Genomic DNA, 24,372 nt, shown 5'->3' with positions numbered 1-24,372 from the left:
GACCTTAAATATCCCAGCATTCTTCTCTCTGGATTAAAAGCATGATATTTAATTTCTTTGTCTTTATTTTTTAGTTTGTCAAAATGCTTTTTTCTTTCCTCCGCACTCATTAAACAAGATGTAATTATTATATTACTGTGGCTCTGGCTGCAACCAAAACATTGAAACAGCCCATGTGTCAGTGGTCTGCAAAACTACCAATCTAATTATTATATCTATTTCTTTTTTTAATGAAGAACACGTAAGTGTATCTGTGCTTCATTTGCAACATATTTCTGCTGAACAGATTAAACTGATTTTATCTACAGGCACAGGAAACTACGATACACACACACACACATGGAAAATAGAGGAGGATGTTGTGAACAAGTAAACATATGCAATATTCACAACACCCTTAAATGGCTTACATAATAGTTTTGTTTATGGTTTTTGCTGATAAATGTGCTATGTGTTTATTTGATAGAGGGGGTATCCTACACTAGGCAGACCCTGGGAAGATAACCACCGTGAACCAGGATCCTTCGCAAGGTCCGCTGTGGAAAATCTGGCTCCTGGGGGTGAAATGTGAAAGGTCATGAGGGATGTGAGCGACATTTCCTCTCTGCTGAACAAGTAAAAAAAAAATCTGAGAGACTTCTGGACTATATGGCAGAGTCCACTCTAACATTAGTTCCCCATCGGTTCTCAGGACACTGCCAGAGCTGCAGCTCGTGTGGGACACTCTGAGGAGCGAGGGCCCCATATGTGGAGGGGACCCTTGAGAGAGGTGAGACGAGGCTATACTTAGTGACACGTCGTGCCTCTACGCTGGCCCTCAGCTTATAGCAACAACATATAACAAGCTGTGGAAAGAACAGATTGCACAGATTTCCAGCGTTTCGTAACTCTGTTCTATTTTTGAACTGAGACAATATGTGCCATGTGGTTTTATTAACACTGTTGGTGGATAATGACTCAAGCTCACTGAGTTTTTACTGGAGTTTTTTTTTTTTTTTTCAGCATTTGGCACTGTTTTTCAAAAGAATGTTTTTAAATAAATTAAAAAAACACATGAACCCACATCTTTCCCCAACCCTTCAACTGAAAGCAGCAACACAATCTGTGGCTCTGATGCTGCAGGACGCCTGGTTCCCATATGTGTGTTTTTCCTCTATGTACAACAGGAAGGACGACGAAAAAATAACTGATGTCTAATGTGATTCTGGAGGGGTCACGACTCCCGTCAGCCTCATGCAGAGTTTATGAGGTCCAGGGAGCTCTGGTTCCTCTGAGGAGTAGTAAAGAGGCTGTAAAGATGTTTACAGATAGCCCCGTCCCTCGGCACAAACTGTGTGCTCACAGAAATAAGCAAAAACATGTGGAACCCCCAAAAAAAACATGGGATTAGATTTGACCATCATTTTTTTTTACTCTACTGAACAAAGCAGTTCTTATTTAAATCAGTACATTTCTGCCTTGGCTCAAATGAAAAAGGTCAACTGTAGACCGACCTGAGTCAATGCTGGAGACTCAGTGAATCTGTGAGTTCGCACAACAGTCCGTTTATATAAATACTAATGACAGCACAGGCTCACAATGTGAACATGCTGATGGGTAGCAGATGTAGCGTTAACATCGGTGTAGCGCATCGCCATAGTAACACTAGCAGAAAAAAACCCATAACAGCTGAGGATAACCAATGTATTTACAAAATCTAATTAAATCTTGATCAGATGGTGTTAAAATGAATTCTCACAATAAATGAAAAAATGAGTAAAAAAATCAGTGGATTCATCTGGAAACCACATGTCACATTTGTGCATGTGTGTATGTGACATTATCATTGCACATTCATACATTCTTTCACACATTTATTGTCACTCTCACATATGTACATGCTTTAGTTAAGTAGGTTCATATGTGACATATGTGAAAGTACTTTACACTAATGAGTGTTAAGAATGTTAGAGTGACATCATAAATGTGTGAAAGGAGAACATATGGATGAGAGGCAAAGAGTATGTCCTATACAAAGTCAACAACATACTTTCCCCCCCCAATATAATGAAATAGAGCATTGACAGTTGGAGCACAGCTCACTACAGGGCTGTTCAATATTTCTGGGAGGATTTAAAGTTTCAGCTGTCGGTCGTGATATGAGAGAGACCTTCAACTATGATGTGCAATGTTTGAAAAACAGTTTCTCCCTGGGAATCTTTCAATTGGACATTTTGAATGAACATCATTGGATTCATTTGTATGATTTAAAGGGGACATAGCATGCACATTTTACCACAAGTTGATATGGTTCCTTGGGGTCTTAATGAAATGTCTGTAACATACTTTGGTCAAAATACCACAAGGATCATATAAAACAGCACCCTTTTTACCCTGTATAAAACCGCCCTCCACAGAGTGACCTGTTTTGAGTGCCTGTTCCTTTAAATGCTAATGAGCCAGCTCCCCCCTCCCCCCTCTCCCCCCATGATTTTAAACGATATAAATTACATATTTTATATGATATAAATTATCAAATATGCATCCCATACTTTGTATTCCCCTTGTTGTCCTGGAGTTTTCATTTTCCCAATCACATAATTAAATGTCCCCCTCTGCCCATCCACTACAAGCACACAAGCAGACAGACAGAGAGAGAAAGAGAGGGGTGGGGGGGGCTATGAAGACCATCATTTACCCCCGAACCCCGACATTCAACGGGTACAACAACAAGCGGAGAAAGCAGAATCGCGGGCTGACCTTATATATACAGTCTATGGGGCTGACCAGCGGAGAAATGAGGGGAGATGAGGTGGGGGGTGGGCCAAGACCATGTAGGGAGACTTCCAGTTCCTTGTTACGACACAATACACAGGAAGCGCAATCGAGTCGCTCAAGCATGACGTTTCTGACTTAGAGGAACTATAACAAAACGCGCGAGTGTTTTTTCCCCAGAGTTTTTGGGTTGGTAGACATGCCAGATACCCACATTAACCTGTAGAAGCACTAACAAAGTGGAATTTGCATGCTATGTCCCCTTTAATACTTTTTTTTCACTTTTCAAAAATATCTTACAGTAATGTTGATAATTCTTAAAGCGAAACATTCAGACCCTTGCTGTGGCCGTCCAGACTGTGGTCAGTTGCATCCTCTTTGCTTTATTTACCTTTGAGATGTGTCTGGAGTCCACCTGTGGATCTGTATAGAGCGACACTCTGTGTATGGTCCCACAATTCACAAGACAACACAAATCCCAGAAAATATAGATTTATTCTGACTTCTTAAAATGAACAAGTGAAGACGAAGTTTGATTCAACAAAACAGAACAGCATCAGTCCATCTTGTAAATGATACCATCACATGTGCAGTAATTCCAGCAAGCCAATGCCGTGGGCTAAATTACAATAAATAAAAGCACCATGCACTCGTGACTGTAGAAGCTGCAGCACAAAAAGCCAGTTATAGTTAAAGACACAAACAGAGAGAAATGTTCTCAATCTGCCATCTGTGAACTAAAAGACTTGTAAATAGTTGTGGGTGTATATTTTTTCCAGGTTTCGGTCCTTCCACATAAACCGCCTGCCACGGCTCGCTGCTATTTGCAATGCAAATGTACTTGGCTGTTATCTGTGGAATTATTAACGAAGTAGGCAGAAGAACTGAGGATGGAAATATTGATGAAAAACTTCCCTTACTAGGCTCGCTTGCAAAATGCCAATTTACACTGCATAATGTTACAGAGTGTTTGTCGGTCTGCTTGAGACGGCAGTGTGGGAATGAGGTTTTCTCCTGAGGCCAACGCTGGTGTCTCAGCTGCGTGTGCTGTACAGGTCTTCATCCTCCGGGTTGGATTGGCCGAAGTCCATCAGAGAAGGGTCTGGCTTGAAACCAGAGCCCCCTGGAGGGCAACAAGAGAAATGCAACACAGGATTACAACATGTATAATTTTATGGGGATGGAGCTGATCCCCTTACTGAGAGTGACAATAAATGCATTAGTAGATTAAATTTAAGAATAAAGAATGAAAAGCCATAGTGTGCTATCAAAGGTTCTGTGAGCACACAACACTGGTTGAACTGCTGCTCAGGAAATGGAAAGTTTACAGGAAAACCACATCTCCTATGACAATTATCTGAACTCACCTACAAGTGCTGGGTCTTGTACTTTGGGAGGTTGTGCACTTTCCAGGTACAGATATGAGATAAAATTATTTCTATTAATTTTCTTTGAATATGTGTGGAATTAGTTTTGCACCACAGGTCTAAGCTGCTCAAAAGAATAAAATTAATAAAAGGGATAAATGATAAACCCTGTGTTCAGTTTCTTCAATTTGTGCACACTGATGCATTTGTGGGAACATGAGGATTTCTGATAGGGACTTCTGACTTAAAATAAAAAAGATACGGAAGCAAAGTGTTAAGACGACATAATAAGAATATTGTTTTTATTTAAATCCACCAAATTATAGCACGGATTAGACTTAAAATCATAAAACAGAAAACTATAACCTGTGTTATAAGCTGCCTGTAATAAAGGGACTCTGAGCTGGGTAAAAAGCCAACAACATGAAAGCCCTACTTGACTATTAACATATAATTTGCATGCAGAAATCATTATACAAACAGTTTATCAGCCTTAGAGCAGTTTAAATCTCATATCTAATCTCCCAACCAACCTGCCTTCTCTGAATACTAATACATTAATACTATGAACTAAATCATTTATAAATCAATAAACACATTCTGGTCTTCCAGTAGTTTTATTATTCACCAGTTAAAAAGCATGAATATTTATCAATAGATTTGGACATTCTGAATGGAGGACATGAGCCGCAACATACAACAGGGAGTTTATTTAGATTAGCCAGTGTATTGTAACAGGGGTTATTCATCCTACACAACAACCGACGTGTTTGTTTGGCTGAAAGATGAGATGTAAGAGTTCAACTGCTTTAGAATGGACTCGTGTACCTGCCCACTGATAACCTCATTATCAAACAAGAGCTCATTATAAAGTCTGGATAGCTAGAACTTTTTCACAGTACCTTTGCTTGGTTCTGCGGCAGGCTGTTCAGGAGGAGGGGGGGTCTCCTCCACAGCAGCAGCTGGTGGCTGGTCGGCTACCTCTGGTTGAGCAGTGGACTCAGGCTCAGCTGATTCAATGACTGGCCCTGTGGAGATGTCAAAATACAGCCGGGGGTCAGCAGCAAGGTCCTGAACTGATGTGTTTATAAAAGATATTGTGACTTCAGACTAATATTTAAAGTTTAAATATCTAAAATAGTTAAATGCAGTTTACAAAGTTAACATCTTGGATTTAACAACAAATAATAGCATTAAATTGTTCGGTCCTCAAAATGAGTGACAGATGCCCAAAACCTTTTTTCCATAACAGCTAAGACCGTGTGCAACATATGTGTGATTCTCTCTTTTCAGCTTGATGAGACGTGTGCGTCCATGATGTCATTATTTTTAAGACTGTTGAACTATATCTTGATTCCCTGAAATACTTGTGGTAAAGGCTTTAAAAAAAATAGCATTTCAGACAATGGCTGACGACCTCAGTGATGGGAGCCATATTGAGGCCGAGTACAGCAGTGTTTTCCATTGACAATAATGACCCAGACAATTTGTCTGCTGACCAAGGCGCAGTTGGACGTGTTGGAGGAGGAGAGCGAAGAAGAATTGCCAGATTTTTGCCATGATTAACATTGAACGCCAAATGTTTAGGCTGTCAAATGTTTGTTATTTCATGTCATATCTGCTTCAAAGGCAGCGAAATAAAGGTTTTTGTCTGTCAGCTCTTCATGAAACCGTCTGGTTTTAGGTGGTTGTTATTAAACAATACCACCTCTGTACCAACAGTGATTTTCAGGAAGAATAATTTTGGCATCATCATTTCACACTGTAAGGCAGAATACCTGCTGGCTCATCTGAGGCCTTAAGAGCCGGTGGTTCTTCAGTGGAAGGATCAGCCTCAACGTCAGCAGACTGGACAGGGGCAGCTTCTACCGTCTCTGGTTCTACGCTCGCCGTGGACTCGGCTGGGCTTGCTTCATTTGAGACATCCTCTGGTGCTTGTTTTGTGTCCGATGGCTCTTTGCTTTCAACAGGGGCGAGTAGTTCTTCAGAGGAAGGAGCAACCTCGCCCTCTGCAGACTGGACTGGGAAAGCCTCTCCCGTCTCTGGCTCTATGCTCCCCGTGGACTCAGCTGGGCTTGCTTCATTTGAGACCTCATCTGGGGCTTGTTTTGTATTTGATGGCGCTTCGTTTTCAACAGAGGCAGGTAGTTCCTCGGAGGGAGGAGCGGCTTCGGTTTCTGCCGGCACTAAATGTACCACAGGATCTGGACAGGAGAGGAAACACAGCACATCATCAGTGCAAGCCCTTGTGTGACTTGTGTGTGAAACAGAGATGGAGACAGAAACACAAGCACACAGATCAATATCTACAATACCTGTGTTTGTCTCTGTCGGGGCCTGGTCGGGGGAGATCTCTGTGAGTGTTACAGATGATGCCTCTTTTGTTATGACAGCAGCGATGGGTTCATCAGAGGAAGGAACAGACTCTGCTGATTCCACCTCTGTTTCTGGTATCGTGGCACTTTGGGATGAGCTGCTGTCTGTGGTGGAGCTGACCTCCAAAGCTTCGACCACTGCAGACTCTGGACTGGACACTGTGGCAGACTGACACAATGCACAACACAGTATAGACTTTATTTTCAAAAGTACAAAACCTCTCAGGGACTATGTACAACACAATGTTCGAAAACAAAGTGCTGGGAAAGGAAATAGAATATCATCTACTGAGAAACAGAAGGGATTTTTTTTTTTTAAAGCAAATTATGCAAATAGAAAAACAACTCAGTGGGAAGTGTTACCGTTAAATGGGTCGAGCGGATGTTTTAGTTTTAGTCACACACAGTAAAACAGCTTAACAATAGTTTCTATATTAAACAGCAGTTGCACCCATACATGACAATGAAAATACATCTGTTGAATATGATAGTTCACCTCTGGCTGTGAAGCACTGATCTCTTTGGCGACAGGCTCCTGAGGCTTTGGGGTGAGCAGTGAAGACACAGCAGCACTGCTCCACTGCCCTGCAGCGTAAACCTTCCTACCCGTCACCTTGGGAGTAAAAAACAAAATTACAGCATTAAGCTCTGAAAATAATGAGGTTTGTATCTGCAACTGATATTAAACAAAATGTCAGAATTTAAAAAAAGTAGTTACCTTAATCACAGCCACTGCTTGGGCTGGGTAACACACTGACGTTCCTGCGCTCATCAAGCCCAGTGGAACAGCGATCCTCTTGAAACGAGAGCCTGAAATGAAGTTTTACATAGAGGACAGGCAATCAATCAAACTTGACACTGATTAGATAATGAAGGACAACTTCATCCAAGGCTGCTGCATTCACAATGGTCAAACACACAAACACACAGCTCAATTGTATCTTAGCTCAATAAGACCCTTTTCAGAATCCAGTCTGGAGTTGAGTGCCAGCTGAACATTTCCAAGCTTTAGTAACAGCTGCCTATGTTTTGAATGGAAACTTAATTTAATGACATTACTGTTTAAATTGAATTTAACTGACACAGAGAGGGAAGACCAATAAGTGCCTATAGAAAACTGAAATTAAAACTTTGCTCCTGATGTGTTTCACTTCATTCTTTGCTTTATCAGTAAGTTCAGTTGCAAACTTTGGTCTGTGAATGCTGATCACCACTTACGAACCAGTGTCGGCTGACTCATATGAATCAGTTAAATGCACATCAGACAGACCAGTCATATTTGAACCTGCATTATGAAACAGGTTTTATTACCTTCGCCAAGGAGGTTATATTTTCATCTTGTTTCATTTGTTTGTCTGATAGTTAGCAGCATTACACAACAACTAATAAATGGATTACCATGAAACTATATTTAGGGGACTGATATCTCTGAGTGTGTACAATTTGGTGCAGCTTCATTCAATTTAAGGAAACTGATTGGGCTCTACTGAAAGCTGCTTTAGTATTATACAAAGTTAATGTGTGATTCATGACTGTATGAGGTTGCAAGGAATCATCAAAATATGGCATTATAGAACAGGACATTATTTTGTTTAAGCATCTGTTTGGAGGAGTCTTTATGAGCTGTCATAAAGACTGTAAACTGTACAAATACTTAATTTACTATGTACAGCAGTTACACTTCCAAATGTCATATAAGCTATAGCAGCAATGAGCCGTCCTTCATGCTACTATGATATAATAATGATATTGCAAAAGACTTGTGGCAGTTCCTGTTATTCTTTAATTAATTCAAATACATCACTGAAACATCTAAATACTACATACTGACAATTTGTATATCTGATGGTGTAAATTCTTACAAAACTATTTATTATTCCTCTTTCTACAGTGGAACAAAGGGAAATATTAGAGGATTGTCAAGGAGAAGAAACAAATGTCTTTGATCATTAAAGATGTTCTGCATAGGGGTGGGGGCGTCAGAACTTTGATACTCTGAGCAGCAACAAAATTGCATATGTAGCTCTGAGAATAGAAGGCTTTGTAGGATTTATTTGTCTTTTTCAATTTTACTTAACTCTGATTTTGATTGTTGTATGATAATTCAGATTTATTATTTTAAATGAAAACAATTGTAGGACACATGTTTATACTCAGCAACTTAGGAAACAGAAAAGATAACTAATAAAACTGACATCTCATATTGACACTAGTACTGAAAATGTAAACAATAGCAAGGTTTTTAAAACTGTTTTGTTAGTGAGTAAAAATAATTGTTCCCAGCAGGTCTAAAGTGTTTGTGATGTAGTGACAGGTTGTCAGGTTACCTTTCCGCGCCAAGAACATGCCAAGCAGGCCAGCCATAGTGATGGTGCCAAATCTGGGTAGAAAACCTGGGGGAGGGTCTTTCAGGTAATAGAATACATCTGGGAAACAGGTGACACAGGAACAGGCCTTACATTCAGTTTGTGAGACAATTAGTGTTAGGCAATAAAACAATATCAATAATTATTGCAATACAACAGAAATATAACAAAATTTCAATATATATCTATATAATGATTATACATTGTACAAGCACATTGAGGAGGTATAACACATAATTGATCCAACTCCGATTTGTCAAATGTTTCTGATTTGTGTTAATAAGTGTTAATCATGCTCTGCTCATAAAGACGAGTTCAAAACCACAACCTTCACTCAGGAGCAAAGATCAGTCTTTAAACTAAAAGGAAATGATAGTGTGACATTTATAATGATGATTACCAACATCGACTGATAGGAACATTTTAATCTTGATATAGTCCTAATGCCAACAAAAAAGACATTAGGGCACCAAAAACTTTTGTACAAATGTGCAAAAACTAATTTCACAAATTTGACTATATTATTATTAAATGCTTTGTTAGGATCTGAGTTTCATGGGGGGAGAGAATCTTAGCTATAGATGAAACCTTGAGGGTACTGAAGCGACCTACTGTTGGCTCACCTTGTCCTGAATGATATAGATTAACACTTTGTCTTTTCACAGACACACAGGCACCCTGCAGGAAACAAAAAAAACATTGTGTCAAGAAAGCTTCCATCTAGACAACACAGACACATCTGAGTCAGTGTGAAGTGCACCCCCCTCGTCTTACACATTATCAAACTGTCAAATCTCCTGTCAGAAAAACGTGCAGCAGCTATTTCCTGTCTGATTCCTCAACTTTCCCTTTTGCAAAATCATAACTGCACAGAGCACAGGCAGCACATAGGATTTTGCTCTCCAACCGCAAAGAAATGGAACAAAAACATGTGTTGTAAATCTAACATGAAGGTGCACAAGACCGCTTAGATACGTTTTAGCTGTTGTTCCATTCATGTAACACTTATTCATATCGTTAAAAGGGAGGATCTGTTTGTGTTATGTGTTAGACAGAATGTGAGAGTATGAATTACTTCTATCAAGTGTTGTCTGTTATATTTAATAAATTCTTTAAATATATTTAGATACACAGCCAACTATAAATACCTTTACAGCCTGGGCAAATGGCAGCATGCCCTCTCTGGCTGCAGTTAACCCACTCTCGATAATGCCCGGGCTCTCAGGAACAAACTGAACCTCAGCGGACTGTGACAGCGGGGTGTAGATGTTCAGCTGGGGACAGAGGCAGAGTTACAGAGTCAGCATGTTGTAATATGCAACAGTTCAGTGACTGGCACCAGGCACTCTCGTAAAACAAATCTCCTGACGGTTTGATTCGGCCATTACCTTTTCTCGAGTGACCAGACCATCAGCGGGGGCTTCACTCACAGTGTACACACGGATGGAGGCTATTCCCAGCACCGCCGGGACGGCCACCATCACCACCTACATCACACAATAACAATACACACCTTGAGTTTAGTATCGATCAGCTCATAGAAACATGTCAGAGGAGGGATCAAATATAACCTCCATTAACATAAGTACCAAAACCACAATATGAAAGTATGAGTGAGGGTAAATTAGTCTTTATGCAATGGTGCCACGCGTCCAATATGTTGTTATATAATTATATGTTAACTTTATGGACTCATTATTTGAATCATTGACATGGAGGCTACATGTGGCAGGAGGTTAACCTTGAGCTTCTACTACTGGTTTTGTGTACCTTTGGGTATTTCAAATAATGGAGCGTGTCATTAAATATAAGTTTAACTATACCTGTAAGTATATGTAACATTAATGGAGTAGAATGTACTATACATTGGACTTAGAACAGTATGAGTACATATATTAATCTACTTGTCAGCACAGACATGGAAATATGTATCAGTGCTGGTTAGCATAAATGATTAGCATCATTACAGTGTGTGGAATAGGGGCTGTTTAACTTGCAGCTAAACTAAGCTAACCTCCACTGTAACGTCGCAGGCACAGTATTGACACTCTCTCGTTTATCTACCGAGACAAATGCTAATATCCATCAGCTGCCACACAACCTTAAGAGACTGTCAAGCTAATGGAGGGAGAGCTGCACACACGCAGCAGCACAGCAGCTCTGCACAGTTAGCTCTGACTCTCTGAACGAGGCTAACACACTGGACGCTCAGTTAGCAAAGCGGGGCTCATGCAGTTTCAAAGCGCGGACAGCGACAGTCAGCTCAGCTCTACATTCACGGCCCCGGAGCAGGTAACGTTACACATTCACTGACAATATACACGACAAAGTGTAGCATGCAGAACTTTGCAGAGGAAAAGTCAAGCATTTATTCACCTTGGCCGCCATGACAGCGCTCCTCCTTCTTCTTTGGGCTCCGGTGACCAGCTTCACTGCTCTGTGTCCAAACCACGGTTACATACCGCCACCTAACGGCCCGAGGAGGCAGCTGCACCGGTTTGGTGTTGATCTGAACACTACGTTCACAAGCTCTCAGAACACTGTAGGTGATGACTTTTGTTTAATGAATACATCTATATCTATATATTTATATATGAATAACAGCATCCCCACACGTGAAGCATTTATTAAGAAAACACATTGGTTTATTAGAGGTAAGGAAATTACCCAGAGGCCTCCGACCTGAACGGGCTCCAAAAGCTCCATGTTCATTGCAAGTCTGATTGGTTTGGTATAATCTGACGTACAGACATTTTCTTCTGGATATAGTACCACATAATCTGATATTATCAAGCCAATGTCTTGTAGAGGGCGCTGTGTTAAAATAAAGCATGTTGTGATCCTGAATGAAGGTCAAACAGATTAACACAAACTAACCCAAAACCCCACATTAAGTATCGCTCGTAACACAGAGCCCTGTTTGTTATTGAGTCAGTGGGAAATTGGAAACAATAGCACTCACACACACTGCACAGAGAACTGAGGTAAATAGCTGGATGGTCGGAAACGTTTGGCCCAACAAATCATTTTTGAACCACAACCTCTAAATGTGAGTGGTTGTTAATAAGCATCAACTGTGGGATTTACTGGTGTACCCATTCAGCCTGCACCTTCCACCCAAACCAGCTATGGGTGCCATGAATATGTAGAGAGGTGTTTCAGTTGTCATAGTGGTTTTTCTTAGGTAGATGCTAATAAAGAGAGCAGGTACAGGTTCAGTTTTCTCAGAGGTATATTTTACACACAATCTGAATAGAACATACTGTACGGGCCCCCCGTGTTATGGGGTGACCCCTGCCCGTCATTTGAAATCTGCTACTTTGTCTCCTTCAATAAAAACAATGCAATGCTGTTTCAGTGAATACAAGAACATGTACACATAAACAGAACAAAGCTCATAGTGCAGAGGATTCAGTTTATTGAAGTCAAAGTTTAACAACTTAAGTTTACAATCTGTATTTTTTGTAATATATATTCATATATATGAAACCAAAAAAAGGCTACTTTAGGAAGAATAAATGTCATTTTCTTTCTTTTTTTTAATATCATCGTCAGTTTTAATGTACAGAATAACAGTAAGCTAATATTATCCTTGAAAAAGAGCAATATGTTCCTTTTTTAATGTCGCAGTGCAACTTACATCTTACACACCTGTGCAATGTACCATGAGGTGTACACCCCTGAAAGAACACACAGTGGAATCTCCCTTTTCGGCCTGTTTCTGCAGGTCTACACACACAAAGGTCTGGGAGGGATTACACAGTCTGTGCCTACAAATCATAACTCAAATAGCTCCATAATCTACAGTATGTCGCCTGCTCAGCGGAGCAGCGGTTGGCAAAAAAGAAGAGATGAGAATCGGAGGGAGGTCTGCAGACTAAAACTCTATCATGGCTCCTCTACAGCTGTGTGTGTATAGGATCGCCAGTATTGTCAGTCCATCGTTGCCCAAGAGAGGGTTGGGAGGCACAGGGAAAGTGCTTGCATCGTTTAGTTTCCTTTGTGGTACTCTCAAATTAACTGTTGAAATAAAAAGCATGAGCTATAACTTTGAAGGGAGTGTTATATTTCACAACAGTGAGACGGGATGAAAAACCAGAACCTACACTCAAAGACCGACAGTAAAAGATGAAGAATAAGTACAGATAGTGCTGGATGCAGCAGGTGCTACGCATGTCTCTCAGAGTCTTCGACACTGGGGGGCACCGTTGAGTCCTTGGCCTGATATTGCAGATGAAATGATTCATCCGAGTTTCACAGACATTACAGACCAATTAATGTAGATGTCTTTGACCGCCCAGTGTCAACCATATGCTAGGAGGGAATGTCAAAAAAAGCTTCTGTTTTTAGAAGCAACTGCACTGTCTACTCTCAGTAAGATTCCTGAGACCTTTGTGGTTGTCTCTCTATGTAAACCATAGACTTTATATACAGTCTATGATGTAAACCAAAACAGTTAACTGAAGGTTAGATGCTGAGTAGGGTTCTGCATTAGATCGAACAACTGAGCAGCAGCAGTGCCTCCCTCAGTTATTGTACAGTTTGTGTCTTCAAACACCATCTAATGATGACAATACTTCAAACCTACGAACATATATTTAAATTCATTCTTCAACAGTACCTTTGCATGTATCATGCGCTACAAGTCTAATTATCTTGCAATCGTGAAAGGAAGATTGAAAAAAATAACTAATGACCCACGATAGTTTACCCTGTCCAATCAGATCAGTCCCAGGCCTTTTCTCATGCAACACATCACCAGGAGAGGATGATGTAACCCAGTACAAACTGTCAGTCAACTGTGACTGTGGTTGTTGTTGTTGTTGTTGTTGTTGTTGTTTTTGTTGTTGTTTGCCTCCTAGTTGTTCATCTGCTAAACACCCTGCACCTACAGAGTGAAGAGGGGGACACTGCAAAACCTTGGCATAGAATACATCATACTTTACATTATATCTATGACACAAAACGTAAATAGATTTATATATTCTTCTATGTTTAAATATATTTGTAGACTGTACACAAATCTTTAGAAAATGAGACGGCAAATGCTTTTTACCTGATATTTTGAACAGCAATGGTAAAGAGGCCGATGAGACATAGACCCTGTGATGCAGCCAATGAGATATAGAGATGTAGAAAGTGCATTCTTTGTAGTGAGTGACTCCTTTGAAAAGAACTCTCTAGCTCTTGCATTCGCTGTTTACAAAAAGAAAAAGAAAGAGAAAAATGAAAAAAAACAAATTGTTTTGCACCCACGCAAATACATACTCTCCCGTCTTCCCTCCGCTACCTCTAGAAGCATATCACAGTGGTAGTGGAACGCAAACATTTACATCAGTATACACAGCAGTATACATATACACAAGTCTTTGAGGACTGGAGAGAGAGAGAGAAGAAACAAAAGATGGGACGAAAATTAAGAAAAGAGGAGGAGACGGAGAGAAACACAGAGAGAGAGGGAGACAGAATGCCAACTACAATCGTAGAATTGCACTCTATCAGAGGAGCCTCCTTCTGCAGATAAAATTGTGTGTCTTTTGTAACAGTTCACAGTTTGAAATAGTGTGCATCAAGCCGGGACAACGTAGCTTCTCAGCGCTCGTGACACTCGTTAACATCGGCTAAAACAGACATACCAGCATCGATGGCTACCTTTCACAGTCTTATACCAAAGTCACTATGTCACTGCCCTTACTTCCACCCCACACTGTTCCATCACATCAGCCTGGAGTAACAGTAAGGTCCCAGTAAATGAGTGAGATATGCAGCGAGAGAAAAATTGAATAAAACAAAACGTCAGAGAGAGAAAGGGGGAGAACTGGTGGCTCTGGGTGCAAAGTTCATCAGTACAAAAGTACAGTGCTGTGGTGAAAAGGATTCTCCTCTGTATTGCTGCTACATAGCTCCCCCTGCCCCCTAAAATCAACCGGAAGAAAATAGCGTAACCAATACAAAGGAACGGACGTGTTTAAAAAGTCTCCTTTTTTTCCCATTTTGCTCGACAAGCGTGTGGAGTTTATGCTGAGTTCCATAGACAAAGGAAGATTAATGCTTTCTGTTCAGGCATGCAATAGGCACCCTGTGGGGTCCTCAAGATTATCAAAAGTTCATACACGCAGGTCTCAGACTGTTCCCTCTATGATATTTACACATCTTACAATGTGTGTTCCTGTGTGTGTTTGTGTGTGAGTGCGTGTTCAGAGTTGTGATCAGGGGAGAGGGTTTGGGTGAAGTAAAGCTCTGTGGTGTGTGTGTGCCTGTGTGCGTGTATGTATGTGTGTGTTTGTGTGTGTGTGTATCAGTTCAGTCTTTGCTTCTCTTCTCTTTCTCACACGTGTGTCTCAATGAAGGAGTGTGTGTGGGTCATAAGCGGTGCGGCCAGCGGGGAGAGCTCGTCCTGGCCGTTGGTGCCGGGGCTGAGCTGGCAGATGTCTGAGTAGAGGTCGCTGTGCCACTGCTTCCACTCTCTGAAGGTCTGGGAGCACAGGCCAGGGTCCTCCAGGAGGGCACAGATCACCGCCAGCTCCGACTCTTTGGCCTGCGGGAGAGCAAAGAGACACCAGGGGGATTACTGCGCTGAGTCCTCACACACCTAATTCTTCCTTAAATCCCCAAATCGTTGCTGTGTTTTGTGACAGAATCTCATCTCTTTGTGCTACCTTCAAGGTGCTGCGGAGGGCTCGCACCCGGTGTAGCCTGTCGTTGAGCAGTGGGTCCCTGGCTCGCTGGGTGAAACAGCGTCGAAGCTCTTGCCTGCTACAAGGTCTGGGGTCTCCTAGGGCCGTCACGTTAGCTTGCTCCAGGGCCCGGTAGAGCTGCTCTAGACCATCTAAAGACTCTGGCTCGCGGCCCTCTGACACCCGCCGCTCCCTTCCTTCTGACACCCTCCTCTCTCTGCTCTCAACTCTCAACTCCCGCAGGTCTGAGACAGCCAGGAGACAACCAGTAAGAGTCGGATTCATAACGTACATGGTGTGGTTTAATACTAACAGAAATACTACTGCTACTACTACCACTACTACTGCTGCCATACTACTACTAATAATAATACTACTACTACTAATACTACTACTTTACCAAAAGTGGCATTTTACAGCAAATTTCAAATAAAAACATTTTTAGCAAATTAACCCCTTAAAAAAGTAAATTTACTTGGATAATTGAACTTTACTTCATTTTCTACCAATTCTTACCACTTAATGATTCTATACCACCACTACAACAACAAATATTTCAGATATAATTACATTGCAGATTAAACGTTTTCAGATTGCTTCCTCATTGTTTGTGGCCCTACAGCTTTTGGTTTACCCAACATGTAAAAATGAAGTAAAGTCATATTCTTTCCCTTTGTGAATTTGGCTTGGACATTTGATCATGATATCAAAACACAGAACTGACCATATAGATTATTGTTATGTCAGATGAGTAGAATAATAAACGTATATGGTCTGTGTACCTTTTATTAAATGTCACTCACAATCAAAAAATGTACAGTATCTTGTACTTCTTGTTGATGCAATTCTCAGCAATCATCATAGACATATTTGGGATTTTTGAAGAATTAGTGTTGTGCAAAAACCAATCATAGAAACAGAGCACATGTATACTAACATATGTTATTGTATTTAACCCTGTTTTACATCTGATTTGTCTGAGCTGACCTGTGAAACGTGTCATCAGTTCAAAATCATGTTTATCAGCTGCATTCATCAAATGAGCTGATGAGATATAAGCTACGGTCTGAGCTGCTAAAGAGGGACACGTGGTTTCCAGGGACCACAAGTGATTTTACATATAACAAGATGATCAGCTTGTAACAGACGATTCACTACTGTTCTTTAAGTGGTTAAACTACTTAAAGAACAGTAGTGAACCTAAACTGCAAAATATATTAAGTAATTCAAATTCACTGCAACAATAAAATACATCTCACAAGTTGATGCATCAGTAATAATAATCTGCTGATGTAATATTAAATACTATAAGACTCATCCATATAGTACTTATTTACTTATAATGGATCATGTCAGGGGTGTGGTTAGTATGCAGTACATACTGTATGCAGGGAATCTTAATGGTTCTGAACTGATTTGTCTCTTAAAGGTTGGTTCTTTCTGTGTGTGCTACTGCTCCTCTCTTTGCACTGTATAATTGAGTGTAATTGTCTTACCCTCCTCACCCTCGAGCACGTCTGCAGCCTGCCCCTCTGCCTCTTCATCCTCGCTCCTCTCCTCCATATGAACTGAGGTGTGCAGCAGCTTTCCTGGCATCGGGTCCCTGTTCCTGGGCAGACTCTGACTCCGCTGCTTGTGAGAGCGCCGGTGCGTGTGGCTGTGTGTGTGTGGCCCCCGGTCCAGAGGGAAAGGCCCGTCCCGTTCCCTGTCCCTCTCTGCGGCGTGGTGTCTCCGTACGGGCAGCGTGGCCTGCCTGCGTCTCTCCGGGGACATGCCCTGTCTGCCCAGCCCCCCGTAGACCCCCATGTCTCCCGCCATGCTCCCCATTAGGCCTCCGTAGTCACCCTCCCCGGGCGCCGTCTGGAGGAAGTGCAGACCCGCACTGGTCAGAGGGGTCTCGATGAGGTCCTGCCAGGAGCGACGCTCACGATGGGTGGAGCGGCAGCCGGACGAGTGTGTACTGGTGCTGCCCGTGCCCGTGCCCATGCCCATCCCGTCTCCACGCTGGTCCTCAGCTGAGGAGTGGGAGTGGGTGGACTCGCTGGAGAAGTGCCGGCCATGCTTGGGTTCTGGGAAGGGGCTAGAGGAGTTGACCTGGAGAGGGAGAGGGGAGGTGGAAGAGACCATCTGTGGCGGGATGGGGGAGGTGGAGGCACTCATTGGTGGAGGCAGTGGGGACGGAGTGGAGCGCATGAGGCTCATGGAGCTGACGGAGCGGGGCAACTGGTCATAACTGTGGAGGAGGTTGACCTGAAGGGCCGAGGGTGAGTGAGGGTGGACGGTATGGGTCAGGAGGGAGAGCAGTGAGGAGGGATGGGTAAGATGGGTAATGGCGGTGACCCGCAAAACGAGGAGGAGGAGGAGGAGGAGGAGGAGGAGGAAGAATAGTCGACAGAAGAAGAAAGGACAGGAAAGCATAGAGGGCAGAGAGAGACCAAAAAATGAGAGCAACAAAGCGATGAGATGGCAGAGTGACATGACTGATGCATGGTCCAGCTGGGAAACATCATACCAATGCTCCCATACATGTTTGAACAATGTTACACACACCGGTGGGATTCTACTCCACAACATTTAAATATAACTATAAAGTAACAAATATATAACTATATTATATTTAAAAGATGTTTAATAATTTGACGTGAAAACTCACTGTTGAGGAAACACCTAAGGTGGCAGAGACTTCTCCATTAATTAATAAGTGTAGCATAATCTGCAGCATTCTTTATTAATATGACCGACACTGTACTGTTTTTGTGTTGACAAAATATACAGTAACAACAGTTTGTGATGTAGCATACCTTTGCATTAGGGAATGGGCTACACTCGTAAAATACTTTAAATATATTTAAAAGCAAGACCTTACTTTTACTCAAGTAGAAAAGTTAACGTGGTGCTTTTACTTCTCCTTGAGTACATTTTTGTCAATTTATTTATTATTTATTTATTCTATTTATTGAGTACTTCATCCACCGCTGGTCACACTGACAGGGTACAGTGGTTATCTCTTCAAAATATATGTAATGTGCTTTGTGAATCGTTGCCACCTAGAGGTCAGATTGTGTATCAGCTCTGGAACCAGAACAGAGAAGTGATGGTCTTGGCTGCTTACGGAGCCAGATAGTCTCACACTCTGATGTATTATTAATGCTGAGGGCTCTGGTCTATGCAGCTCTGAAAAACTGTGGGGCTTTTAAAATAAAATATGCTATCAGAACGAAACACTGCAAAAAGAAGAGTGTGGGTAAGTGTGCATGTAAATGTGTCTGTATGTGTGTGTGTGTGTGTTTATGTGTGTGTACTTACTGATGGTGTGCGGTGATAAGTATCACAGAGGGATGATGGTGCCTCCTGTTTGAGTGTCATCGAGCCATCGACCTCGTCTTGATCACTCTCACTCCAGTAGTCTGATATTGAGATAAGACACAAACACACCATCACACACACACACATCAATGTTGGTGATTCATGGACGAAAATAGGGAACCAATAATTTCAAATAAGCCGATCCGTCTTACCTTCATCGGGACGTGGCACCTTGTCATCTGGTGTGTAGCCAATAGCGGCCAACCCCAGTCGGTTCATCCACCTACGGGAAGCAAGGGAAGAAGAGAGGAAAAGTGAGGGATGAACAGTGAGGAGGAAGAAGTTATCTGGGGACGTATGAGAAAAGTAGCAGAAAGGAGGACAGGAAAGGATGGGTTATGTTGGGTAAATGGTAGGTGATGAATAAAAAACGTTGACTGTAAATAATTCAAGCGGCGTCTCTTAACCGTTGATATCTGTCTAACTGACTCCATCCCCCTGATGAAGGGAGAAAAGCATCAAGGTAATTAGAGAGATGGATGAGAGAAGAGACAGTCCCCAGTCCCATTGTCTCTCAGCAGTGACTTTGAGATGGCGGTCTTTCTCGACATTCACACTTTGTCTTCATCCTGTCCTCCTGTCTGTCTTCACTGAAGATCCCAGCTTGTCCTCTGTCTCTCTACAATAATGAGGGTTGCCCTGGTTCCTTTTTTTAACCGACTAAAAATTGGGATAAAGCTTGCAGCTGCAGCTTGTTCTGAAGCTGTCCAAAAATGTAAAAACACATAAACTGACCAAATTGTTGCACTGGCTAACATGTCCCTTCATTATAATGATCATGGGCACTGTAGTCAAACCCCAAAACAGCATCCTGCTGCTTTAAATACTCACAAGGGCAACAAATGTACATTGTAATTCAGAGGTGAAAGTTTCCTCCTGTTGCAGTAATATTAGCAAAAAAAAAAACTACAGTAACCACCTGATGTAGGAAATTATTTAAACTGTTAAAATCAAAAGTTACATTTGTAGCTGATTTTAAAGATTTAAATGTACAATATGTAACTTCGGCCACTAGAGGTCTCTCAATCAAAACAATAACAAAGGTTATAGTTTGATGATGTCATGAAGCAGCGTGGGATCATGGGAGTTGTTGTCTTCGCCACCATTGACAATGAAAAGCTACTTGATGCGTGTTCACCAGTGAGTTAAAGTATACAATTTCTATTCACGTTAAGCAGCAAATAAGTGACAAATACAAACGGTGTATTGTATAGTCGACTGGCTAACTGTGTGTTTGCTGCCGCGGTTAGTAGAGATGAGCAAAGTCACGGGTATAGTGGATATGTCATAGCTAAAAGGCGACCAAACAGAAACCTCCCGTTACCTTGAATAATTTGGGGGATTTTTCTGGGTTTAAAAATGTTCGGAAACATTTTGGATAATGTAAGTACACAAGTCAACAAAAATATTTAACATAAGTCTAGTCATCTTGGACGTTGATGGATTTTGGGGGGGAAAAATCAGGCATTGATATTTACAAGTGTGTGCAAAGATCCAAATAAAACTCTATTGAATTTAAATGTTGCATAGGGGGACTGTTTGTTTGTGTAGTGGACACATGTGATAGACAGAATTCACCAAAGACTGTTGATGTGGTTTACACTGTATTTGATTTGCACTATGTGGTTTACACTATTACTCACTCCTGTAAGGAGCTGTGGGGTTACCATGGTAACAAGGGCACCAGGAGGGGTTAAAAGCGGATGTTTTGATTACACCAGGAAGTTCTCTGCAACTGTAAAAAGTTTGTAAATAAACGCACACCGAGAGGTGCAGCAAACGAGAAATCTCCCGACTACTTCAACCCATCGACTCCTACAATTTGTATGTTTATTAGTAGGATTGCTAATGCTCAAACGGATACTAATACTAATACTAAAAACTACTCATACAATTTGAAATTGGCGGAGGTATGCATTCTAACGAGTGCCATTCAAGTTGTGATGTGGACTTATTTATAAGTTCATACAACCCCGGTCTCTGGTTGTGTACACTCTGGAGCAGGTTTCACCTTTCTCTTAAAAGTGTGGCCAAGCTGTATGTGCTGTTGTGTGGTTTATTTCAACTTAATTTTTTCAGTAGTATTCAGCCACAGCTAAGGCATACCATGAATACTCCTCCAAGAAGAACATAGTGGCCAAATTTATAACTAGTCTGGTGCCTGCTTTAAAAAGATAAAGTGTTATCCTACAAAATTAGCGCTCTGGTGGTTTGCATAAAAAGGCTGGCCTCAGATGGAGTCGAGTTCCCTGCCTCAATGATTGTTTCAGTCCGCCCCTGATTTCACACATGCATCTCCAAACACAGTATGGAAGTCAAATATAGCTGGTTAATTATTCTCCCCCAATTATCTCCCTGTGTCACCGAGGAGAGGTGTGGATAATTAGAGCTCATCAGATAACACTGCAAATATCACTACATTCTCCCTCTCACATGAACACACACCCACGTGACACTCACCCACACACATACACACACACACACACACACACACAAACACACAGTTCTACATTTGACAACAGAGGGCCAAGTTTATGCTTTATTCATGTGCAGTGTGTTGGTGTGCTGTTGCCTTGTGCCTACTTGGTTTACTCTGATAAAGAATTCATAAAAGAACACGTGACGTCCCCAGCCTCTGACTATTGTCCACATTAAGACACAAGCACAAACTCACAGAGTCGTACTGACACACAATCGCTCACCTGTTCATTTCCTCAAGACAATCAGTGGCGAAGAAGAAGCTCTTGATTTTGGGATGACAGGCTTTGAAGGCGCTGCAGTCAGCCAGGGAGAAGAAGACTGATTAGTGTTTTTTTGTGTGTGCATGCGCTGTGGGTTTGTTTACGTTCATGTTGTGTGGGTGAGAGCAAATGTGCTTGATTAGTAATTTTCAGCGACGTGTGAGGGACACTCACAATTTCCGTCTGCACTCTATGGCTCGGTCTATTCTGAACTCAGGGAGGCTGATGAAGCCCTCAGCCTTCTCATCCTGCAGGCACAGACAGATGGAGAGTGGTGGTACATCATCAACACAGAGAACAAAATGTCATGCATACTGATTCACCAATTCTATTTGGGATAGTAGAGCTCTAGTCAAGCGTATGAAAACAACATATGTTGTTTACATTGACAGGGATGGACTCCTTTGACCACTTATTAAGAAATAGATAGACAGACAGACGGATTGATAAATAGATAGATAGATAGATAGATAGATAGATAGATAGATAGATAGATAGATCAAATTCTTTAATCCCAAAATATCCATTATTGTTTTCTTAATATAATATCTCATTATAAAGATTCTTTGGAAACAATACCGACCATAAATATGATAATGAAATGGAAAATACATTGATAAATGTTACATTAATTGTGTTTTAACTGTGTCTTGTTTGTTTACTACTTTACAAAATGGTTTTTCTGTTGAATATTACTTTTCATGCTAACTCAAAAGCTATCCCTGATGATATTATGAGGGTGACATCATGATGACAGCATTTTTTATACACTGACTCATACTTTTTATGTGCTAAATGTTTGAAATGCCCCTTAATGCCTCTGTCTTTTGTTTGAATGGAAAAGCTAAAACTAGTGGGGTTTGACTTCAATCATCAGGATATAATAACAGTTGAATGTGATGCCTTACATTTTGGTTGGTGTACCAGTAGAGGCAGGACTCTTTGAGGATAAACCAGTACTTCCTCCACTTCTGAGTGAAGTAGCCTTTGGCATCCTTCTTCTTCCACAGCCAGCCCTCACAGTCGCCGTGGCCCAGGTCCTTACACGAGATTCTCCTTCGACTGGCACTAGTGAGGGAACCTGCAGAGCAAGGAAACGTTGATACGGAAACTGATTTTCTGAGCATTTGTAGGTGTCGTGACAATAATAAATAAGTGTGGTCATGTATGTATTGATTCCAGTCGAATACACTGAATCCAAATGAATGGAATCTCTAGAAATCAGAAACAACAGCAATGTGAACTGTTGAGTTCCTTCAAACTGAACGAGATTCAGCACATCTGCAACATCGATGAGAACTTAGTATTACACCAGTGATTAATTATGAAAATCATAAAAAGGAAACAATCAATTATTGAAAATAAAATTAAGAAAAAACAGCAACAAATCTGTACATGCAAATGTTCTATTTTGCAGTGTTATCGTTTGTGCTTTACTGTTTTTTATCATGTACTGTAAATCTCGACTTTTCACATACATACATAAGCAATGTGTTATACTGTATGATCAAGCCTGTCTCTCTGCTTCTGATGTGTTGTCATTCTCTCACAGTGATGCACCAGAGTGAACATGCCAGTCACAGCACCTCAAGTCTGTCAGGTTCAGTTTCAAGTTCAGACATTTACATTGAGCCATTTTCTAGGGTAAAACAATTGATTCTGAATGGCAGTGCTTCCCAAACTAAAGGTTTGGCAACCCTTGGGGGGGTCGGGAAATGATTAACAGAAATCAAACACAATTTAAAACCAATTAAAAATAGCATATTTTAGCCATAACTCTTATAAAAGATAATTGAACAATAAAAATGTTAAGTTCAATATAAGATAAAAAAAACATGCAAATAAAAATATTTCATGAAGCATCGGTTGCAGCAGGTTATTTATGGCACCACAGTAGAATTTTGGGAACAACCTCATATCAACATTCTCTGTGATAATGGGCTCCTGAGTCTCTGGGAACTCAACAGTAGTAATGTAAAGTTACAGAAAAAAATAATAACATATCCTACCTTTACTTCTCTTTTTGGTTTTCGTTCTTAGCGAGGTGTAATGGAAAGACTGCGGAGAAGAAAGAAAACAATGTGAGCTTCAAAAAACAAATACATAGTACAAAAGTTAAAATTGGGAAAAGGAAATACATGTTTGAGCAAAGGTTTCTGCGTTGATGCTGTTGAAGAACTCAGAACACTAAACATGAGCAGCCAGTCCCCTCTCTCTTTTTTTTATCTTCATTTTATCAGGCAAACCACAGAGAGGATTACAGGCACAGACGGATCACAGTGTTAGAGCTGCTGCAGCCAGGAAGTGACCTGCAACCTGTGAGGGAGAAGTGAAAGCTGTCTGCCACCGACGCACTACATCGCACATCCAGATGTTGTGACTTGCATCACAACATTGCATTACCTTTGCTACTTAACTTACATAACTTAAAATGTTCAATTGAATCAAAAGGATTTTACGTTGACAATAATAAGTGGAAATATTTAAATTATCCATAAACGAAAAGGAACAGTTGGCTACTGTAGCTACAAATGACAGTTGTACGAGAAATGCTTTGTCTCATTTCAGTAAAACATGCGATGATGTCAGTTGTTTAGAAATGTCCGTTACACAGCAATATCTATCTTAAATCAGCTAACATAGCTAACAATAGCCACCACAAGTTGTACCAGAACAACTAAAGGCTGTAGCCGCAACCACTGAGTAAACTGAGTTGAAAAAATGTT

At 41.2% G+C, this 24,372-nt stretch overlaps 2 protein-coding genes across 7 annotated transcripts in view; both read right to left on the bottom strand.

Moving 5' to 3' along the window:
• Nucleotides 1-3,230: 3,230 nt before the first annotated feature.
• Nucleotides 3,231-11,370, bottom strand: apool (apolipoprotein O-like). Its single transcript, XM_034598116.1, has 11 exons — nucleotides 11,239-11,370; nucleotides 10,251-10,349; nucleotides 10,011-10,136; nucleotides 9,486-9,540; nucleotides 8,824-8,922; nucleotides 7,215-7,306; nucleotides 6,993-7,109; nucleotides 6,437-6,665; nucleotides 5,900-6,325; nucleotides 5,024-5,149; nucleotides 3,231-3,877 (listed from the first exon to the last, which is right to left on the bottom strand). Exons 1-11 carry the CDS (start codon nucleotides 11,248-11,250, stop codon nucleotides 3,789-3,791), a joined length of 1,470 nt encoding a protein of 489 aa, XP_034454007.1. The 5' UTR covers nucleotides 11,251-11,370; the 3' UTR covers nucleotides 3,231-3,788.
• An 887-nt stretch (nucleotides 11,371-12,257) lies between these two features.
• si:ch211-26b3.4 (connector enhancer of kinase suppressor of ras 2) overlaps nucleotides 12,258-24,372 on the bottom strand; it is a 59,182-nt gene continuing 47,067 nt past the window's right edge. For 2 of the 6 annotated variants that reach the window (XM_034598109.1, XM_034598111.1), the window contains 9 exons: nucleotides 23,656-23,704; nucleotides 22,555-22,727; nucleotides 21,821-21,894; nucleotides 21,608-21,679; nucleotides 19,058-19,128; nucleotides 18,846-18,946; nucleotides 17,036-17,789; nucleotides 15,522-15,784; nucleotides 12,258-15,400 (listed from right to left, as the gene is read on the bottom strand). In XM_034598109.1, coding sequence (XP_034454000.1) covers nucleotides 15,191-15,400; nucleotides 15,522-15,784; nucleotides 17,036-17,789; nucleotides 18,846-18,946; nucleotides 19,058-19,128; nucleotides 21,608-21,679; nucleotides 21,821-21,894; nucleotides 22,555-22,727; nucleotides 23,656-23,704 — 1,767 coding nt within the window. In that variant the 3' untranslated portion in view covers nucleotides 12,258-15,190. The remainder of the gene's footprint in view (nucleotides 15,401-15,521; nucleotides 15,785-17,035; nucleotides 17,790-18,845; nucleotides 18,947-19,057; nucleotides 19,129-21,607; nucleotides 21,680-21,820; nucleotides 21,895-22,554; nucleotides 22,728-23,655; nucleotides 23,705-24,372) is intronic. The other 4 variants (XM_034598110.1, XM_034598112.1, XM_034598113.1 and 1 more) reach the window with 4 other exon arrangements.

The sequence above is a fragment of the Hippoglossus hippoglossus genome, chromosome 10, assembly GCF_009819705.1.
Source record: "Hippoglossus hippoglossus isolate fHipHip1 chromosome 10, fHipHip1.pri, whole genome shotgun sequence".
Lineage (NCBI taxonomy): Eukaryota > Metazoa > Chordata > Actinopteri > Pleuronectiformes > Pleuronectidae > Hippoglossus > Hippoglossus hippoglossus.
Note: the sequence above shows the minus strand (reverse complement) of the source record. Positions and strands in the feature narration are given on the sequence as shown.